The 23,391-nt window shown below is 40.8% G+C and overlaps 1 protein-coding gene across 1 annotated transcript; it reads left to right on the plus strand.

Moving 5' to 3' along the window:
- The first annotated feature begins 303 nt into the window (after positions 1-303).
- On the plus strand, positions 304-14,906 carry LOC115632520 (paired box protein Pax-7). The gene is made up of 6 exons (XM_030529715.1): positions 304-452; positions 5,364-5,588; positions 10,751-10,891; positions 11,938-12,351; positions 12,424-12,608; positions 13,882-14,906. Exons 1-6 carry the CDS (start codon positions 305-307, stop codon positions 14,629-14,631), a joined length of 1,863 nt encoding a protein of 620 aa, XP_030385575.1. The 5' UTR covers position 304; the 3' UTR covers positions 14,632-14,906.
- The last annotated feature ends 8,485 nt before the right edge of the window (positions 14,907-23,391 follow it).

Below are 23,391 nucleotides of genomic sequence, written 5' to 3' on the forward strand. Positions count from 1 at the left end.
GCAATTTCTCTATTACAACAAATAAAATCAATCAAATTTCGTCTAATTAATGCGTTGGTTTTGGGGCATGGCAACAACAACAACTACAACAACCACAGCAACGACGACGACGACAGCAACACCAACCGCAGCTTTAGCAATTGCAACAACCACAAGCAAAATTAATACCAGTGCTGCACATTACACCCGACCAATTACAATAACAACAACAACGCCAGCTGCCACGCCCACGCCGGCGCCCGCTGCCGGCACAGTGATGCCCAGCGTAAGTGCGGCCGCCGCAGGCATGCCCGGCAGTGGTGGCATGGCAGCCATCTCAACCTCATCCTCCACATCCATGCCCCCACATCTGCAGCTGCTGGGCAGCCTGGAGGCAGCAGCTCAAAGAGTTGCAACGCCCAGCGGAGCACAGCCGTCGGCAACTGCAGCTTCCCTGAATGTCTCACCCACAGGTAAGCAAATAGATTGGTTTATAAAGCAATAAGTACAGGTAAGCAAATGGATTGGTTTATAAAGCCAAGTCGTCCATAAGTATGAATACCGATATGATTGATAAATAATTCGAAATTCGCCGATTTATAATCCAACCAACTGCAAATTTTGTTATTCACAAACATGAGTTCTTGTGTGTTAAAAAGTATATAATAAACTTGTATATACAAGTATGTATCTAACATGCTACATTTTGGCGGTCTATCGTTGCATCTGAAGGACTGTTGGGCCCAAACTTTTAAAGCAAACCTTTAAAACAAACCTTTAAAGCAATGCCGACGCTCTTCAGTCTGTCCAACTCACCATATAACAACAGAAAAAGTGCTTTGTAGCTGAAACTGATTTCATATATTTTTTGCTAGAATTGCTATATTAATGTGATCTGGAACTATCTTGTATTTAACATTCTGATCTTAGATAAATAGTCATCGTATGCTTGAATTGTTCAGGAATCAGTTAGGATTGCAACCTGCTGCATGGGTTCAAGAGTTTAAAGTAATTCCAGAGAAAGGAAGTTCTTGTTTTGCTTCTTAAATATTAATCAGAACTAATAGATAGCATATGGATCAACAACAATTAAAATAAATAAGTATAAGGTATATGAGACTTACACATATTTGAAAAGTTGAGTAAATAGTTATTATATAAAAATCATAGAAACTAATTGTAATGACTTAAGATTTTCTTCCTAAGATTTGATGTAGTAGGGCAGTTTATAAAGCACATAACCAGACATATTTATTAAGGTGATTGTGGTTTTTTTTAATGGTTCATCTATGGTTCAATGGAACGAATTATTCCGATTTCCGATTACAATTGATGCGAAGATGTTCCCAAGGATTATCTTCCGATACTCTCGCAGTTCAAATGCAGCTGCACATCCTTCGTAATCTCTGAATCATGCGCTCTTTCTCACCTCGTTCTTTGTTTGCTTTTTTGAATCCCTTCCTGAGCTTCGTCTTACTTAATGAAAGCTGCCTCAACTCAGCACCTTTTGAGTCTAAACAAACTGTGTAGGGGGAAAAAAATACGGCACACCAGACAAATTTCACTAATTCCATGAAATGACAAGGATACAATTAACAAAAACTACAACAGAGCAGCAGCAGCAACAACAACAACAACAACAATAGCAACAGCACCGACAACAACTTCATACCAAAAGCCAACCACAAAAAACGAAAACTGGTGGCACGCCAAAAGCTGAGCCTGGCGGCTCGTTGGAAAAGCGCAATGATTTGGAAATTTCACAACAGCAACAGCAACAACAACAACAACAGAGACTGCAGCACACAACTGCCAACTGTTTTGGTCTTTCGCACATCAGTGGCAATTTGTTTTGCACAAGTATGGGTTGTCAAATAAAATTAGTTCATGACGGTCGGCGAATGTGGCAATGGTGATGGCGATGGCGATCGAGTGGACACATTCAAGATGCGACTGCCACTGCTTCTGTCGCTGCGTTGAGCTGCCGAGATACTTGTATGTACGATATACATGCATACTCGTATATATACAAGTAGATGTAGAGAGATGGAGAGAGGGGCGACGTAGAGGATACAAGACAACAGCCCAAGCATTGACTTCGCTCTAAAAGGTGTTGGAAGTTGCACAATAAATAAATAATTATAAAAAGAGTCAAGAGGCATAGCCTGAAAAAAATAACATACACACTGAGGCACTCACCACATGGACTTGGGCTTGAGCACGGGCATGTGTATGGGTATGGGCTACATGGCATACATTGAAGTTTAAGCATAGGGCAGAAACCATACTTAAGGTTCTCGGATTACATGGTGCGTGTATTCGCATTATTCTTAGAAAGCCAAGCGTATAAAAGGTGTGCACAATGATTTTCAAGTGTAGCCAGCTCGGCCAGGAGAGGGTCAATTCATATACTAAGTATATATATGTGTGTGTATATGTGTGTGTATGTGTGTGCGTTTGTATGTCAATGAAGCAGCCCAAAAGTCATGCCGGAAATTAGTTGGCCAACAGCAGAATACTAAGCACATTTCAAATACACTATGTACTAGGTGGCTCGTGAAATGTGTGAAGCTTGCAATATTACGCATACGCACCGTTAATTAACTGTAACGACAAATGACTCCGTACGAGTATTCACATTTACTCGGTAATATACGCCTATATTTGTATGCACGAGTCCGCGTACATACATATGTATGTCTGTAGGTACGTGTTCAAAACCAGAAGCACATACTCGTAGATGCGTAATGCGCTGCGCGCGACACACAAGATCAAAGCAGAGAGACAGGGAAAGACAGACAGACAGACAGACAGACAGACAGCGAGAGAGAGAGAGCATGCCGACAGCTGAAGGAGAAGGAGACGAAGTAGAAGAAGGAGATGCGACCACAGCGAGTAAACAAAAAGCGAGCAACTTTAATTTATATGCAGTGCCTGTCTGGCACTGCCTGAGCAGCAACGAGAAGGAGGAGGAGAACGAGAAGGGGAACGAGAAGAAGAAGAAGAAGCATTAGCAGCAATAAGAGCAAGAGCAGCAAAAACACACCGGTAGCAATAAATCAAACTATCAATTGAATTCCGAGGCGATCATCACTTGTGGCGAGCGCGATCGCTTCTTGTTATAAGTCGCCCGGCTTGACATATGGACGTTGAATCGTATGTCGCACACTGGGTAAAAACCCATCGCAAACTCTAGATCCCTCTCAACAAGGACATTTTATGTAAATCAAACCACTTTCTTCACCTGATAACAGAAACAAATTCTTATGCTTCAACTGAAATTCCAATTCTTTCGATAGTAACTGTTTCATAAATATGAAAAATACTCCAAGTTGATATAATTATGTATAGTGGTTACAGAATTGCAAAATATACATATTTACTCATGAAGGCTCGAAATTGAATTTGGTTCCATATAAAGTCGAAAACCACTCAACAAAGTAGTCCATTTTAAAAGTATACTTGTAAATGTATGTACAGGGACAACTCTACCATTCTGAAATCAGATAGGATGTGGAACTGATTATAAGCACTATGTGCTGTTGTCATTTATAAAACAATATAATATTTAAGCTCTGTAGCTTTTTAAATAGGAATAAAATAGTCAAACATGCTTTTATTCTGATTACGAATTCCTTTTAATGCGCTTTTGAGACTGAGAAGAAAATATTTCTCATACGATTCAAAATGCTGTTTTCGACAGGCGGGTAGACTTGCTATTTAATTAAATGTCCTTCAATCTAGTAGGCACAGCCAAGTCCAAATATTAAAATTAGTCGCGGTATACTAACAATTGTTGCATTGGATCAATAGAAAACCTTCAACAACTTCAACTCAGTTCCATTTTAAGGCGAAAAAGTCGGCCTTAATAATGAATATGTGGTTGACTTCAAATGGGGAAATTTTTTTAGGGGCATACATTTGATATCCTGTAATGGTTCTTAAATATAAGTACGTAAGAATATCTCAATTGGGAAATGCTTTGAATCTGTTGATGTTCAACCTTCAAAAGCACAATATATTTAGTTTGTTTAAAATATGAGAACTGTCAGAATAGTCCTTCTCAATGATGATGCGCCTATAATTTGTTTGCCCAAAATATTAGAATTGTCAGAGCAGTCCGAAATCATGCAAAGAGCTTCTGAATGATGATACGCCCATAATTTAGATCAGTGTAAGTGGAGACAGTGTGCGTTGACTGCTTGGATTGTGACGGTGGCTGCGTCTGCATCTGTGTGTCTGTATCTTAGCCTCTGTGCCTGAGCCAGATCGTGCGATTTTAAGCCGATTTTGCAATTGACTGAGGCGCGCTGATGTCGCATTGCCGCTAGTAAATCATCGGCCGTTTCCAATGCACCGCGTTGACATCCGTGCTATAAGCGCAGCGTTCGAAATCGAAATCATCGTCAATAGGCAACAAGCAACGGGCGGCATAAATCAGTGGGCTGACTACAATCGGAGGAGCAGTCAAGCAAACTTGAGCTACTTACGGGTAGCAGTAGCAAGTAGTAACTTTAATTAAATCAGGGGGAGAAAACGGACAGGTCAAAGGGTTCAGAGCAAGAGCATACCAAAGTACCTATCCTACCGTCTGGCATTCACACACACACACACATAAATATACTTGTATATATACTTAGAGTGGCAACTACTTGGCAGCTGGACACTCCGAAAAAAGAGGTGTTAAAATGTGTGCAGTTCTCGCGATCAGATAAAATGTCAAAATGAACATAAAAGCTTCTACATCTGAGGAATTGCTAATCGTTGCCACGATGTGCCACACAATGCACAATCATGACGAACGGCAACAAATTGCGATTGCCACCAGCAGCGACGACAACGAAGGCGACGACGACGATGACGACGACGACGACGACGAGTGCAGGTATTTCATAAATTCCAACTGAAATTAGCAGTACAAGCCAACAGCCAAGACGGTAATGGACCACACCACGTCCACTTGACACGCCATTATGCCCATAAACGTTGACACTTCCGCAGCTCAGGCAGCTGAGAAGGCAGTATAGGCCACTACTCAACGCAACTTGCTCATCTCATCTCCAACACACACACACACACACACACGCACTCACACATACACACTCGCTCGAAGAAGCAGCTCTTTGTCTTATAATCAACTTCGACGTCTTCGATCAAAAACAGACCGAAAATTTGTCCAGTCGGTTCAGACTGTCTGCCCGCTCCTCATCCTTCTCCTCCTCCTCGACTATCCATCGACTGCCCATCAACTGGCGTGCCGGACTACAAATTTCTTGGTGTTTCTGTGTCACGCGCGGAATGTCGGCGGCCGCTTCGTTTAAATTCCAATTGATATTTAATGATTGATCCCCACATCTCTGTCTCTCCTCCACTACCCATTCCAGCGCTCACGCATGGCACTCCGGTACTGGGGACTGGCACTACTGGCACACCACCCGCTCCTACATTGGGCAGCCTCTTCACAGGCGGTGCACCTACAGCTGCCGGCACAAATCTGAATGCCTTGGCCTCCCAGCATCGCCTGCTCGAGCTGTCGCGCTTTGGACTCCGCGGCTATGATCTGGCGCAGCATATGCTCTCGCAACAGGGGGCAGTCACCAAATTATTGGGTAAGTAGTGCTGGATATTATTTAAAAAGAAATTGAATTGTCTAAATACGTAATGAATTTCGTAGAGTAGGTAATAATAGGTAATAATACCGTTATCAAAATAAAATAGATGATCTAGAAGTTAGCTTAGATTAAGACCTCGACCCTTCTGTTTGTAGAAGCTACGGAATAGGTATATGCATACAAATGCATAAAATTACAAGATTTGCAGGAATACTCGTACCATTTCATAGAAATATGTTAATCAAGTTAGAAGTATGAATTTGTCATTTGAGTTAAGAAGATCTTAGTCTACATAGACTTGGTATACATATTAGAGATTTCTTGTATAACACTTACTTAATAGTTGTTTCATCTAACTATGTACAGTGTTTACCAAATTTCTATTAAAAGTTTCAATTCGAAACTGAAAAAGTACTACTTATATTAATTAATTGGTGCTTGAAATTGAATATAATATAAATCAATGATAATTTGATTAACTAGCTATGCCCCGATTCTCAACAATGGCACTAGACTTCGGGCAATAACAACAACCAAAGGAATATTAAATATATTATCGAAGAATATACACCTAATTCTGTTTTTACACGATTTTGATATAACACGGTTTAAAAATTAAAAATTTCATATATATTTCTTTAGAGATAAGGAACCAATCGCCTATTTTTATACCCTGTACCCGTAGGGTAAAAAGGGTATATTAGGTTTGTGCAAAGTATGTAACATACAGAAGGAAGCATCTCCGACCCCATAAAGTATATATATTCTTGATCAGCATGACGAGAGAAATCGATCTAGACATGTCCGTCCGTCTGTCCGTCTGTCCGTCCGTCTGTCCGTCCGTCTGGATGAACGCGAAGATCTCAGAAACTATAAAAGCTAGAATAACCAAAGTTGGCATCCAGATTCTCCTAGGTCCGAGTAAGGACGAGTTTATTTTATTTTTTGGAATTTTCCCCCCCTTCCCCCGCTACAGAATTTCGTCAATAGCGTCCACATTTCAAATGCTACATTAACCAAACTTTGCACACATAATTTATATATAATTGTCTACTGTTGTATATAATTTTATTCAATTCGGTCAATTCTAAGAAAAGTTATTAGCGAAACAAATTCTCGCCAGTACAACCCCCTCAAACTGCAGCAACAAGTTCGCTCTTCTTCTTCCTCTTTTTGCTGTTGCTATGGGCGCATATAACTCAGTGACGGAAGTTTACCTGGGTACAGGGTATTACACTGTCGGGCTTGCTCGACTGTAGCGTTCTCTCTTGTTGCATATGATCAATGTCTTTTTTTTGCACGGTTGTTTCTGGAACTCATCTACCGTGTAAGAACAGAATTAGGTGTATGTATAACTAATTCAATGAAGATTCATTGAAGATTCGCTTTAACGTTATGCTATTATACTTTGGGAACGAAATTGTTAATTTTCTTAAAAATTGTGCAAAGCTTAGTATATTTGTATATTGCAGAAGTATATTTGTTTAGTGTATCATAGAAATGCTCTTATATTGAGCATTATTTAAAGAAATATCTTTACAAAATATTAAATGAAACTATCGCCCTTTCTCCATCTCCATCTCCATCCCCATACCCTCGCTTAAGCAGGGGGCTTCTTGACATTGGTCAAGCTAAGGGACCAACACAATCAGCACTTGGCGACACCTTTTGGTCATTTTGCAAATTGCGTAAAACGGAGAAAACACGCGCCCCAAATGCAGTTGCCATGTGTCCCGGCGCATTAGCGGCCCCAGCGTTGCAATCGATTTGCGCAGCTTCGACGACAAATCGATTCCGGCGCTTGCCATGGTCACACCTGGGCAGTTGGGCAACTAGGCAACTAGGCGCTTAGCTGCTTGGCCACCTGTTGCGCACGTCAGGTCTGCGGGCCGTGTCATTAGCGATTTGTGACAAAAAAAAATTATTCGCGCTTCAAATTGCAATTCCGTGTTCAGAGTGGCTAATTGTCGATTGTCGCAGTGGGGGATTGTGGGTGGCTGTAGCTTTGACCTTCACGGTGGCTGCCGATTAGGCTGCCGCAGATGTATGCAAATGTCAGCGGTTAATTGCTGAAGCGACAACCTATTCGGGCAGGCAACTCTAAATACTCGTAACTAGGGAAACAGCCCAGACAAATGCAATCGCGCGATCTTTGCCGGGCTTGTGGGGCGGGGTGCAGTATGTGGTGGGGTCTGTGACGTGGATCTCAATTCACAATTCATTCATGAGCGCTCATTGTGCGAAGAAAGAGAAACGTTAGTCCAACCCAGCCCATTCATCACCTCAAATTCAAATTGTGTACATAATTTCCGTTTTGTGCAAAATCAAATTTGCATATGCCTCTATTAGTTAGTTAGTTTGCAGGGTTACTAAAGCTAGCTGAGCTTTTAATTTACAAGATAAACAACGCGCCTGTCAACCGCTTCCGATGAATTACACTAGTCATCACAAAAAATGATTCTCTCAGGAAATTATAGTCGCAAAAACCATTTTATTATCTTAAAAAACAATATTTTCAATATTGCATAGAAAGCCAAGAAAGAGATGCTAATTATATTCTTGGGAACACAAGGCAAGCTTGTCCTTTCTCGGACCTAGGAGAATTTGAATACCAAGTTGGTATTGCTAGATCTCTTACTTTCTGAGATCCTTGCTCTTGTACAAACAGACAAGCGGATACAGGATGTATATACTTTTCTCTCCTTCTGTGTATTGCATACTTACACTAATATACCGCTTGAGTACAGGATAAAAATCGTATAAAAGTGGAGAGATCTGGTAATAGAAATATATCTTTTAATGAAAATGATTTAATACTTCAAGAAATCTAAGCTAAGCGCGCAGACATTCTACAGCTCTGCAGGTATAAAAACATTTCTATTCAGATGAATCTCAGCTCCACACTAAGATACTTTTGAAATGACAGGGAAAATAGGAGAAGCACATAAGTATTTGCAAACACTCTAGTAATATATATAGTAAATAAAGAACTGAAGAACGCGAGAGACCAACTTCACGTCTAAGCTACAAGTATACAAGAAATTACTAATATTGCAATATCATGTATAAGTCCAGGAAAATTTGTATTTAAAAAGGAATTGTCTACCATAATTCGAAATGTGTGATCCGCTTCAATAGTTCGAAATAAGAAATGCTAACAGCGGGAGCAAGGTTTTGATTGTTTCAATTTTAAATCAGTTACATCTAGCTAAATATTCATAGGCTGATCTCTAAACTACAAGTATATCCACTAAATTTTAGTTACAGATTTGATTTGTTGTATACCAGTGTCCATATTTTTGTTCACACCAAGCGTAGGCAGAGACTTCGCCTGGCCTGAGCGGCCACAAATTGTCAAATATTCAAATTAGCGCGCCATTGTTTGTCTAGTAGCAGGGGGTACCTATGCCTATTGCAATGTACCCGGCGGGCATTTAACGCCTAACGATCTCAACTATCGTACAGCTTCCCACCCGCCGGCAAAGATCGATTGAATAATGCGAAAATTATTCAGTTAGTACAATGACCAAACTGGCTAATGGGCAACTGGGTGTGACAGCGTTTTCCAACATCTACGGAATATATACATACTATATACACAATAAATCATCAGAGAATAGGGCAATGCAGTGTTATTTGTACAGCCTAAAAAAGGCTATCAACGTCGCTTCGTATTGCACAACAGAATCTGTGAACTGCACTTTTTTTTTTAATTTGTGGTGCAATGGAATCATGAGTTAAATTTGCTATACAATCTACCAGAGGGGTAGATTGTTCAGATTGTGGAGCGCCGTACCTGCTGCTCCATCTACAAGTATATGAATTTGTTCATCTCCGAATTAGTTAAGAGCACCAAACTTTCTGTAGATATTGATCTAATGCTGTAGCAGAATGCAGGCTTTCCCGAGGGAATGATGCCTCCGCAGCGCATTAAATTGAACATTTCTTTACGACCTGTCTCCCACTTATGAGAGAGGCAAAGGCAATCTTGTCCCCAAGAAGAGAACAAGGAACCATCTAGAGTCGCAATTTGTTTCCCCTCTCCTTCATAGGACTGCCTCCTTAATAGTAGAATAGTTAGTACAGTATAGTATAACAGTACAAATCATTATTTTCAATATTATATAAAAAACCCAGAAAGGGATGCTATATTTTTAGGAAAACAAGACAAACTTTTCCTTCTCTTGGACCTAGGAGAATTTGAATACCACGTTTGGTATTTCTAGCTCTCATAATTTCTGAGACATTAATATTACATCTTAAGTGTGACTTTCTCCAACTCTAAAATATGATCATGATAACTAAAGATTATCAAAAATAAATTATACTTATAAGATTCTAAATTAATATCGTAATCGAAGGATTATTTTTGAATTTTGCTAAACAGCTCAGTAAAATAGCTTCCAAAAAATGCATTAATATTTTAAAAATCAAATTGCTTTGTTGATTCGATTAAATATTTTACGATATTCTTACCACTCTTGACACACGTGCATATACCACTATAGTATTACTTATATATGTATAAATGGAACTGTCGATGTGGCCAAGGATAAGATTCTTTTCGTACGGATAAGGATAATTCTGTTTTTACACGGTTTGAAAATACAAAATATTTAATGTTGTTACAGTTCAAAATTATTTTATACGCACTCGAAATAAGCGAATTCGATTAAATTATTTAAGATTATCATCTTAAATTTGTTACACTTAAAAATTGAGTTACCTATTCTTTTTGTTAATCACATATAAATGTTTTTAGTTCCTGATCTTGTGATACATTTAATTTGCATTGCCTTCTTTTAAGCTTGGAGTGCATATCTGTGTTTTCTTTAAAAAATGTATATATGTGATTAAATAAAATAACCATGAATACTTGTTTTAAAAAATTCCTTGTTTTTAACACGGTTTTATTAGCTTCGCCTGTATTTTCACTCATTTCAATGGGTTTTAGAGAGAAGGAAGCAATCACCTATTTTTGCATATGATCGTTGTCTTTTTTTACACGGTTTTTTCTGGATCCAATCTAAAAGAGTGTAAAAACAGAATTAGGTGTAATCAAGTGTAGTTGTAGTTCTTGATTGAATATTTTTCATAGTGATGCATATTATTTTTGCACAAACATCCAGTCCGATAATTATAATTTCCACCATTTTCAGGCACCCTACGACCACCCGGTCTTATTGGTGGCTCCAAGCCGAAGGTGGCTACACCAACCGTTGTTTCGAAAATCGAGCAATACAAACGGGAAAATCCGACAATATTTGCGTGGGAAATACGCGAGAGACTGATAACCGAAGGTGAGTGTGCGCCCAATAGGGATACGAATGGGACAATGCGAACAGAAGAGAGAAGAGAGAAGAGAGGAGCAGGGAAGGGCAGAGTTGAGATCAAAGACAACAACGACTGCACATGTGAGCTAATTAAATGATGGGAACTCCCAAAAGCCAAATTGCACAATAAACGAGACAAGCATCGAGGAAAACAAGCAAGGGTCCCTAGGAGATGCGAACAAAAAACCAAAAAAAAAAAAAAAAAGAAACCGAGGAAGAAGAAGGCAATGTCTGGGAGAATGCGTATGGGCGGGCATACGCGCCTTTTCGATGGCCTGCGAAATGTCAAGAGCGGAGAGTTGGCAGCCAGTTGGCAGTTGGCAGTTGGAGGTAAACTATAGTTGAGGCTGGAATCGGTCGACTCTTGATGTGTTTATGGTGCGGTGGCCAAGACTGAATTAGCCAGAGTTGCTTGCGCGCCGCCGGTGGCTCATTTAATGTTGTAAGAATACGTACGAGTGTATTGTTCCAATGCGAGAGAGTAAGAGATTTATCGATTGGCTAATTTATGAACATCCGCCGGCAAGTTAAGCGAGCAGTCAGCCAGCCAGCCAGCTAGCTAGCCAGTCGACAGTCCAGCAGTCCGGCAGAGTCGATTGATATGTAAATGTGCTCACATTTGTGTCACTCATTTTGGGGCAACCGCTCGCCGCCACCGCTGACGAGGCGACCACAAGCGTAGGCAGTGGCTCAGCACTGCAGTGGCTGCCAGTCATGTTGGCCAAGTCATTCAGTTGGTCGATGAAACGTTGCGATAGGCAGCAACGTCTCGCATAATACAGCAGCCGTGCGGACAGACAGCAGCCAGCCATACACGTACTCGTACAGACTCGAACCTGACAGACAGCGAGTTAGCTTCAGAGTTTTCAGATACAAATCGCGCCTTGTTCTGCTCATTACAGTCAATCGCTAGCTCATTTGTGTCAGCCGTCTTTGGCTTTTCGGGGGTCAGCATGACGCATTGCATCCGGCTGCAGCACAATAATTGTGCCTTCCCTTCATTAATTCCACAGGTGTGTGCACGAATGCGACGGCGCCCTCGGTCTCCTCCATAAATCGCATTTTGCGCAACCGGGCCGCCGAGCGGGCAGCGGCCGAGTTCGCCAGGGCGGCCAGCTATGGATATGCCATGCACCATCCACCCACGCATCCCTACACGAGTTTTCCAACCTGGCCAACGGCCATGCCGGCCCATCATGCGCTCTGGAGTGCCGTCCCCATGGCCACAGCTGCCAATACAAACATGCCTGCGAGCAGTCTAGCCAGTGATGGCCACATTTCCAATTCCAACAACAACAACAACACCAACAGTGGCAGTATCTGCGGAGATAGCAGCGCAGGCAGCGGGGGCCGCCTATCATTGCCAGCGCTTTCGCCAGACTCGGAAAGTCGCGATAGTCACTCACCAGATGCCAATCGGATGATCGGTAAGTGAAAAGCAGAGCCGCTTGTCCGCCCGCCCGTTCGCATGCTCCTGATCTTCTGCACTACTTCCACAGATATCGAGGGCGAGGATAGCGACTCGCAGGATAGTGATCAGCCGAAATTTCGACGCAATCGCACCACGTTCAGTGCAGAGCAGCTCGAGGAACTGGAGAAGGAGTTCGAGAAATCTCATTATCCCTGCGTGAGCACGCGTGAGAAACTGGCGGCGCGCACATCGTTGAGCGAGGCGCGAGTACAGGTGGGTTGTTCTCGCCTTGGACTGCGGACAGAGCCCAGTTTTAGTAAAAATCGTATTTTTTTTTTTCTTTTCGCTGCCCCATTACCTACTAACCACATTGACAACGACCCTAGGACGCAGACGCATGAACATACATATCGAAATGAATTACAAGGCATAAGAATTACCTATAGACTGAGCATGTTTTTATATTAGAATCGCTACTGTCAAAAGTTAAAATGTCTGGGTCATTTTTGATTAAAAGTGTATGCAGATAATCGCACAAAATATCTCCAAAGATTCGTCCTTTTGAGGTTTACACTCAATATGCAAATATTTGCAATTTACTTTACAACTTTCAGAGAAGTCTTCGAGTCCAAGACTAACCCGCCTAATGTGGATAGACCTGGGACTGTAGCACCCTTAGAATTGTGATCCTCCATTACAATTATTGTGCAAAGTTTTCAGACCCATATGTGCTTTATGAACTGCAAAAATTTCAAGGGTGGAAAGCTCTCCGATCAATGCAATTACTTGCAATTTACAACTTTCAGAGAAGTCTTCGAGTCTAAGACTAACCCGCCTAATATGGATAGACCTGGGACTGTAGCACCCTTAGAATTGTGATCCTCCATTACAATTATTGTGCAAAGTTTTCAGACCCATATGTGGTTTATGGACTGCAAAATCTTCAAGAGTGGAAAGCTCTCCGATCAATGCAATTATTTGCAATTTACAACTTTCAGAGAAGTCTTCGAGTCTAAGACTAACCCGCCTAATGTGGATAGACCTGGGACTGTAGCACCCTTAGAATTGTGATCCTCCATTACAATTATTGGGCAATGTTTTCAGACCCATATGTGCTTTATAGACTGCAAAATCTTCAAGAGTGGAAAGCTCTCTGATCAATGCAAATATTTGCAATTTACAACTTTCAGAGAACTCTTCGAGTCTAAGACTAACCCGTCTAATGTGGATACACCTGGGACTGTAGCACTCTTAGAAGTGCGATCCACTACAACTATTAAGCAGAGTTTTTAGACAAACAAACTGCAAAAATTTGAAGGGTGGACGGCTCCCCGATCAATGCAAATATTTTCAATTTGCAGCTCTCAGAGAAGTCTTCGAGTATCAGACTAAGCCGCCTGGACAGACCTGGGCCTAGACCTAGACCTAGACCTACAACCCAGACCAGACCAGACCGGACCGGACCGGACTTACAAACCAATGACCAATGACTCCCACTCTTTTTTTGTCAACTAACAAATTGTCTCTTCGTCGATTGATCAATTAGGTTTGGTTTTCCAACAGACGAGCGAAATGGCGTCGCCATCAACGTGTCAACGTCGTCAAACAGCGCGACTCGATATCTCCGACGCCGCCACCACCACCACCACCATCATCTGCACCACACCAACCACCAACACAGCAACAGCACAACCAATCATCGCTGGCGGTGCCACCACCACTAGCACCGCCGACATCTGCACCAACTATGAACAGTCCCCAACACACCCAGAGACCTTCGATGCCCGTTGCCATCGATGCGACTACAGCTGCGGCCGCAGCGGCAGTGGCAAGCCTGCAATATGCCCACAACCCTGCGGCCTACTACACAGCTCTGGCCAACCAATACGCCACCACTTTGGCGGCCGAGCGCGGCACCACCAGCCCTATACCCGTACGATCAGCGACAGTGGCAAGCTCTGCCCCAACGTCCAGGACGACGACGAACTGCAGCCCGGCGGTGTCTACACCAGCAGCTCCCGGCGCAACAGGACCTCCAACTCCAGCTCCGGCGCCTGCATTACACACAGCATCAGCTCCATTATTAATGGGCGGTGAACACAGCGCTTTTCGAGCGACCCTGCCCTCAGCCTCGGCCGCAGCCCTAGCCCTGAGCTTCGCTCGTCAATATATGGTGGCTGCCATGCACAATGCCAAGCCACACCCGGTGCCGCGGCGGGGAGAGGATGACGAGGATGAGGAAGCTGGGGAGGACGAGGAGGAAATCAATGTGGAGCAGGATGGGGAGGCTACTTAGAGGCGGCATTTTCCACTTAATGTGTACTTCTAGACATAATTCCTATAGCGTTTACTGCGCTGACCTCACGGAACTAACAAATTTGCACCATTTATGAGTAATACTGTATCTGATAGATTTGTCAGTTGTGTGAGTTGTTCGGCTTATCAGTTTCCTATCGCTTTAATTTGACAATTTAGTGCAATTTTTACTTAATTTATTGATTGATTGATTCGATTATTGATTTGATGAGTACAAATAAAGATGGCAAGCGATCTACGCGCATTTCAAATGTACAAAATGGTCTTCATTCTGCAACTAGAATGTCCTTCAATAGTAGAGGGGGAAGTGCCAAAGTATCCAAAGTGTTCATAAACTGAAAATTTCAAATGATCGTATCGTATTGGACGAATCAAAATGGCTCGCACCTTCTCAAATCGTGCAAATATTCTCACGGGTTTCGTATAATTGAAGAAGAATTCGAGTGTGACACCCATGGAGGCGCGAGGGGGGAGCTCGACGCGCACACAAAAATAACTCAAGTGGACAAATCTGACAATTTTGTGGCTACCAAAAAGCAGCGACGCCAAACGCCAAGCCGAGAACGCAGACAACCGAGCAGCCTCTTCGATGTGTAGCTCAGGCTCAAGTGGCTGCCTGGCCCTGGGTGCCTGCGCCTCAAAGACCACGATGAGGCACAGTGGGGTCGCCAGAGAAAAGCAGCAGCGACATCGGGGCAAACGTAATTGAAATCGACAAATAAAAGAACTAAAGGAATAATACAATATGAATATAGTAGCTGATTTGCGAGTCATGCTTGTATAGGCGATTTTTTTAAATCAGTTTAAACTCAAGGTTTTCTGTAAATTAAAATTACACTTTCATACTAAGAAATATAATCCAAAGTTTATTGTTTATGAGAGATAATGGAATTATTATACACAGAAGCACCTTAAAGCATTTCCTCACACTTTAAATGGATATTACTGTACCCAGTACTGGAAGGTCTAGAATGTGTGTAATAGGCAGGGGCAGGAGGCGTGACAGCTCTCTTGATCCTTAACGCCTAGAGACACCAAAACTGACAAACCTAGACTTATCTTATCCATACGCAAAGCAAGTTTTTGTTCTAGAAAGTTTCCGATTTGTGCAAAAACCACATTCTAGAATACATAGAATCAATTTTGTATGAAGGAATCCTAATCAAATTTTGGTATTTACGAATGTTTTATTAGATAGATATTATTATTAGATAGATAGATAGATAGATAGATAGATAGATAGATAGATAGATGGATAGATAGATAGATAGATAGATAGATAGATAGAAAGAAAGATAGATAGATAGATAGATAGATAGATAGATAGATAGATAGATAGATAGATAGATAGATAGATAGATAGATAGATAGATAGATAGATATATAGATAGATAGATAGATAGATAGATAGATAGATAGATAGATAGATAGATAGATAGATAGATAGATAGATAGATAGATAGAAGATAGATAGATAGATAGATAGATAGATAGATAGATAGATAGATAGATAGATAGATAGATAGATAGATAGAAGATAGATAGATAGATAGATAGATAGATAGATAGATAGATAGATAGATAGATAGATAGATAGATAGATAGATAGATAGATAGATAGATAGATAGATAGATAGATAGATAGATAGATAGATAGATAGATAGATAGATAGATAGATAGATAGATAGATAGAAGATAGATAGATAGATAGATAGATAGATAGATAGATAGATAGATAGATAGATAGATAGATAGATAGATAGATAGATAGATAGATAGATAGATAGATAGATAGATAGATAGATAGATAGATAGATAGATAGATAGATAGATAGATAGATAGATAGATAGATAGATAGATAGATAGATAGATAGATAGATAGATAGATAGATAGATAGATAGATAGATAGATAGATAGATAGATAGATAGATAGATAGATAGATAGATAGATCGATAGATAGATAGATAGATAGATAGATAGATAGATAGATAGATAGATAGATAGATAGATAGATAGATAGATAGATATTATTATTCAGATATCGTATAAAAAATGTTCATTTGTAGGCTTTTTATATTGCTTCATCAGCATCTGGCTTTTAGTTTTTAGTAGCTTAGTAGTCTTCCTTACTATATGTAACGTCATCTGATCTGTAATTGTGAAGCCTATTTTTACATTTTGGTCATTTTCGCTTGTTGTGGTCAGTCCGGATAGTTGACCCCTTACGCTATTACCCATAGTTTTCATAGTTTCGACTTACAATTTGTGGCAATATGTATGTCCCCCTTTCAGATAATATATCTAAATAGAGATCATTCTAAATGGATCATAAAGTAATTGTGTTATTTAATTTTCTCGTTCTGCTTTCAATCAAGTAGACTAAATCTTTATCGGAGGGGGCGCTTCGGAATTACTTACTATATATTGATATTATTTGTATTATTAATTATCCTGTTCCACTGTGCGTTATATAGGCCTGGTCTGGGATGATTAATGTGGCTTTAATTACATGCGCTGAGAAGTCATCGTCGACTTCATCGTTGTTGTCGTTGTCGTTGTCGTTGGCGATGTCGATGTCGACGCCGATGTGTATGCGTATGCGTATGCTCGGATGGATCACTATAATTATATAGATGGGCGAATTAAATTTTAATTTAACGCCTGTCAAATCAGAAAACCACTTGTATAATCGTTCGCTTAAGCGAGCAGCAGCAGCAGCAGCCGCCGAAACAGTTATTCATTTCACTTCATTCACTTACTGTCCGACTGACTTCAAATGGGGTACAAGAATCAATCGAACTCTGCGCCGACTGCGCTATTATTGATTGTAATGAGCCACCGAAGGCGTCAACTTCAACGTCAGCATCAACACCGAATCTGAATCTGAAGCTGAAGCAGAAATCCCTTCCCATCTACAGCGAAGAAAGAAAAACGCCTGGCGATAAAATAAAAACAATTAAAACCATGAAATTTACATACCTGCGGCTTTCGATGAGTTGTTGAAATATACGCGCTTGCCTACAACAAAAGGCAACAACAGTGGAGGCTGATGAAATGGACACATGGACCGACACTCTACCTGGGACGAGAGCGTGTGTGTGTGTGTGTGTGTGTGTGTGTAGCTTCCATAAGTCCACCAATGATTTCAATATTTCAAACCATAAACATTGACAGCAACAGCTCAAAAGAAAGTTCGATGTATGGGAGGCAGAAAGATGGCTCAAGAAAAAGTCAGGTCATATTCTTATAATATAATTCCTTTAGATGAGATAGTCTATAATGCACATAAAAAGATCTCCTAAATAGGTGGATATAACGTTAATGGCACCAAGTTTAAATTTGTAAAGACATTCGCTCTTGGGACGATATCGGAAAGAAAGGTTACCCAACATTACCATCAACTGCTTATTAAGAGTATTCAGATTCTTGACGTACATTTCCAAACACTCCTTGGAAACGCCTGGTAGTCCCGATGTCATGCAACTACTGCTAGTCTGTTTAATAACTCTGTGCGCCTCCCCTATTTCCGTTTTCAGTTGGCGCAGCCTGTTCACATTAACAGCAGGACAATCATCTATTCCATTGCCGAAGGTTCCTATAACGTCCCTCATATTGTTGAGGACGCCTCTTGTGCAAATATACGCCTGGGTATCCAAAGTGTCCGCCAGGGTCTCCCAAAACGCTGATGGTATTACAGCTGGCGTTGTATTTGTGTAACAGACGACCAATGGGAGCACACTAGCTAGAATATATACTCGATTAACTTCCATGACTGAGTTGTCGTGCGAGACCAGCACTTGTCCACTAATAGTTTTCCTTCCAAGACAAAGGCTTGAGTAAGCAAAAATCGATTGGATTTACAAGGGTCGTTTTGTCCGTAAAACCAATTATATATACTACGATCAAGCAATCAAACGGTAAAATGTCGAATGTGGACAAAATATTAGTGCAAGCTATTACTTCTTTACTTTACAGCTTGGATCTTGTGGAGTGATATTGTTGTGTAGCCTCGTTTTTTTGAAGTCCAGCGATTTCAGTTTATGACAGATCTATTTTCTTAAAGCAGATATAGATTTCAGAAAATAGGTCTTCCTAAAGAAAGTATTTTTGATGGTATGATGGTCTGTCTATTTGGCCTGCAGTGTCTATTCAGAGCCCCTAAAATATACAAAAACCTACAATTCATCTAAAGGCTTATAGTTTTTATCATCCAGATATCCAATTTATTAAAATCTGTCATAGTGTTTGTGTTTTGATTTCAAAAATTGCTCATCCTATTAATTGCTTACCTAATTAATTGTTGATCCAATTAATAGCCTCAGGCTCTGGCGAATCTTTTATTGTTTTTGTATTTTTACCCTAAGAGTACAATTTGTTCATCCCTATATTAACATCTTCATTCGCCAAGTAACATTTAAGAACTAAATTTGTTAATCATTATTTTTAAATCAGTTTTTTTTTTTTTGGATGAAGAAATATTTCGGAATATAAAATAAGTTGTTAAGGGAAAAGTTGTTGATAGGAAATACTGAAATATCTTAATGTGATCTCAAGTTGGAAGAAATATTTGAATTAAATCTTGAACTATACTACCACTTAATATTCCAATTCAATTTAAATTTTTTTATTATAAAACTGATCAAGTTAAACTAACTGTCTGTTCATAGAACTTATTTTTTATATTGATTCTAAAAGTAGTTCCTCACTCGTACCAATTAGGAGTTGGTTTCTAGGAGACAGGGGTTCGAAAAAACCCCTCATTGTGTCAATCATAAATTTGACCACCAAACTATGAAGTGCCTTTATAATGGGCCAAAAACATTTCAGATGCGCATTACTAAGAATGAACGGGGCACCCGGAGTCAATGCAATAAACTTGTACATTGTGTGCAATGTGTCCACGAGTTTCTTATTCAGGAGGTTGTTGCAATCCCTGGTTTGTGGTGTGCACTCGTCGTATAGTCTTATGACGAACGCAGATATGGTCCACATCTCGTAAATGATCCTGTGCTTCTCTGCTGGAGTTCGGCCGATGCATGTGGTTACTTTATCCTTCAGCTGATAGGCAATAGTTTTCATCTCCGGCACAAGTTTTATAATTTTCGACCAATATTTGTGAATCACCTTTCGAACACTAGCCCAAAAGTTGGAAGGAAGCTTCCAGGACAATGCTAAATTTTTCTCATACTTTTGACAAATTACTTCTCCAAAGTAAATTGAAATAATTATGAGAGCAACAGTTAATATTTTAACCATTTTCCGATCCGCCACTAACTGAACCGAACTCAATTTAAATAAAGAATATTTTATAAAGCCGTGTCGATGCTCATTTAGCATTTCGTGATGGAAATTTAAATTAGTTATGCAGTGCTTATGAGATATTTCGAACCTAAAGCATTAAGTACACTATTTTTGGATGAACGGATCCGACAACTGACGACGTTCGACAGTTTCCAACTGTTCATCAATACCATTGGCAAGATCCTAGTCCGGGACGTAAAATGTGTTTTAAAATGGAGCTTCGCAATTTTTACTATTCTTAAATTATTTGCTAGAAATTAAGTAAGCTTTAAAAACAGATTAAATACATATATGGCGAAATTCTGGTCGCATTTCCTAATATCATCTCAATCAATTGTCGAAAGAGTTAAGAAATATTAAGGTCAGGCCCGTAGTCACCAACTCAGTAGGTTCTTGGTGATTTCGAGTTTTAGACGTTTACGAATGCAAGAGGGTATTTATTCGTTGAGCAAAGATGGCCATCAGCGTGCTTAGACCTTCCTTCTAGTAAGGCAGTCCGGGGTGTGTTTCATCTCTATTTTTCATTCTGGATGATGTAATTTCAGTGCAGTTGAAAAAGGGTGTCCCAGAGTATATTCTATTCCTAGATCCTGTAATATTTTGCAGCTTTTTTCCTTGGTTATTCCGAGATGTATATTTTTGAATAACTTATTTAGCTGATTCGGGGGATGGATTTGTAGTGACCCCGACCATCAAATTAACGTATTGACCCACAAATAATTGAACATTTGATTGGATAGCAGAACAAAGAAGAGAGACTAATCTGAAATCAGACTGCTGCTCTTAAAGTTTAGGAGCAGAAAACGCTTAAATCAGAGTTTATTGGGCATAGTCTGAATTAAATGTAATGCATCCGAGCTATCCGTAATAAAAAAAAAAATAACAATTATCGGTGGCATGGAACTACATTTTTGAAAACGAGTTGGGCACGCTTGCAAAAATATTATAGATTCATCAGAAATGAGGCTGAGGTAGCACCACTAGCTGGTAGCCAAAACAACAACAACAACAAAAACTTTGGAATGTGCCTGCCGCATCCTGCGCCTGTCGAATCTGTTGACTCTGTTGACTGCTGGCTGTGGACCCCAAAGCTGTGACTGTTAATTGCCAAAGGCGTTAGTATTAAGTGGTTTTCGTGCTTATTATAAATATCTCTTAATTTTTGCGCTCTTCCCCGTGCGTGTGTGAGTATGGGTGTGTATATATGTATGTATGTATGTATGTGTGGGTTAGTGGCAAAATCTTGAAGTGGCAATCACCGACTGACTGCCCCAGCCATGTGCAACGCTGCAGTCAAAGTCAGCCAAGTGGACAAGGCGCGTCGTCGTCCTCGTCGTCGTCGTAGTCGTCGGCTTTGTTGTCATTATGTTGTGTTATTTGGCACGATTTGTTAAACTAAAGAAGAAGGACAACGGCAGCCTCCAAGAAGGAGCGGAGGGGAACCAGAAGAAGAGTTCATGGTGGTTGTGGTGGTGCTGTTGGTGCTGTTGGTGTTGGTGTGGTGGTTGCTAGGCCGCTTCTGCGGCTGTGCGCGGTTGCATGATGCAGTCGATCGATTGAATCGATCAGGCAATGGTAGAAGCACCAGCAGCTTTGCTGTACGTGGTAGCCTTGAGCCTGTCCCTGGCCCTGTCCCTGTCTGTGCCTGTTTCTATAGCTTTAGCTTTAGCTGTAGCTGTAGCTGTGCTTGGGCCTTTGGTCTCGGCGACTGCTTCAAATGCCGCCTTCCTTCTGGTTCTGATTCTGATTCGGAGTCCGTTTCTCCGTTCGGTTCTGTTTCTGTTCTCTAGCCATGGGAGCCAAGTTGGCGTCGCAACGCTTTGCATTGCCTGCCGCATATAATTGTCGCATGCAACATCGCGGCTATCTCGCACATTTATATGTCGCGGATCGGGAGCTGAGAGTGTCCCCCGCCCGGCACAGGTAAACATGAAAGGTAACGCATTGGCTCGGCAGGGAGAATAAGTAATTCACTTAACGCTTTAATATCGCTGATAAATGCCGTCCAATCCACTGGCAATTCTCGCTCGGCGTGCCCCAACACATTTCCGCTTAATTGGTGCAATTTTCAACGATTTTGTTTTATTTGCATGCCTTGTTTTATTATAATGTTTTAATGTTCTTGTTTTTCCCTCTCGAATCCAACTTTTTGTAGCGCTGCGCCTGCGCCTGCGCCTGCGCAGACTTTCTGGCAGCCGCGTGCGAATGTTGCCGCCTCATTTGCATATACTCGTATGCAAATCTGATCGCTTTGGCTTTGGCTCTCGCCTCGTCTCTTCGCTGATTTGCCGAACAAATATGACATGGCACTTGTACCAACCACATGGGAGCGTGTTTGACAATGGCTGCTACTCTGAGTGGAACAATTGCCACCGGATGCCAGGCGTCCAACAGTCGCGCATGCGCAGCTCAGCTCGGCAGTTGCGCTTTGATGAAATGTGCATCCTCTGGGGTCCAGGCGACGACTGCAACTCCCTCCCATCGCCGGACATCTATGCGAGTTTAATACCAAGCTAAGCCTATAATTTGATCATATCCACACAATAACTCAGCGCTAGAGAGAGCCGGAGAAGAGGCCAGGCCACGCACAGTGGTCCCAGCTGTGATAGTTCCCATCAGACCGAATACAGTGAAAACTCTCTAGGCCGTACACTCACGGTCGACCAATTTTTGTCCGCCCAAGAGGAGTATCCGCTTAAGGGGATACTTAAATACTTTATACACCGATCGATAGTTTTAGAAAAAGAGTCCGCCGAAGAGTGTCCGAATAAAAGAGGTGTCCATTAAGGGAGTTTTCACTGTACTTTCAATTAAATCTGAATTGTTTTTGTAGATAGGTGTGGCTGTTTTGAGCTTATTTGTATGGATATACAAGTATTGGGTATTTTTTTTTTTTTTTTCATTTATGAAGCAACGCCGACAATTTATCTCTCCTTGACCTGTACAAGAACAATCCGCAAAACCTCCTATCAAGAGCAGAACAAATAAAACTTAATAGAATTCGCCTTGGACATACCGCAATGCCCTTTCTGCAATAACGCGCTAATAAACATTGCACATATCCTCACCCCATGCCCCACACTCCTACCATACTATATAGATTATCTATTTTCCCAAACATTAACCCCGTCACCTTAATTGCAAACCCATCAATACATAACTCCAAACTCATATTTAAATATTTAAAAGGCACAAACATTTACCACAAAATCTAAACCCAATCCCCATACATATGTATTCCTACTTTTTTCTTTAACACTGTAAAATGTACATACAAAGTTAGCTGAAGGCCCTAGTAGCCATTGCTAACACAATTCTCTTCTGTTAGTTTTAAGATTTTAATCTTAAGTTAGCATTATATAAATAAATAAATAAATAAATTTTAATTTATGAAAAGCAAGCACTATGGACAGTGTTTGACCTCGTTTCAATATC

This window comes from Scaptodrosophila lebanonensis, unplaced genomic scaffold (assembly GCF_003285725.1).
Source record: "Scaptodrosophila lebanonensis strain 11010-0011.00,11010-0021.00 unplaced genomic scaffold, SlebRS2 tig00001415-arrow-pilon, whole genome shotgun sequence".
Lineage (NCBI taxonomy): Eukaryota > Metazoa > Arthropoda > Insecta > Diptera > Drosophilidae > Scaptodrosophila > Scaptodrosophila lebanonensis.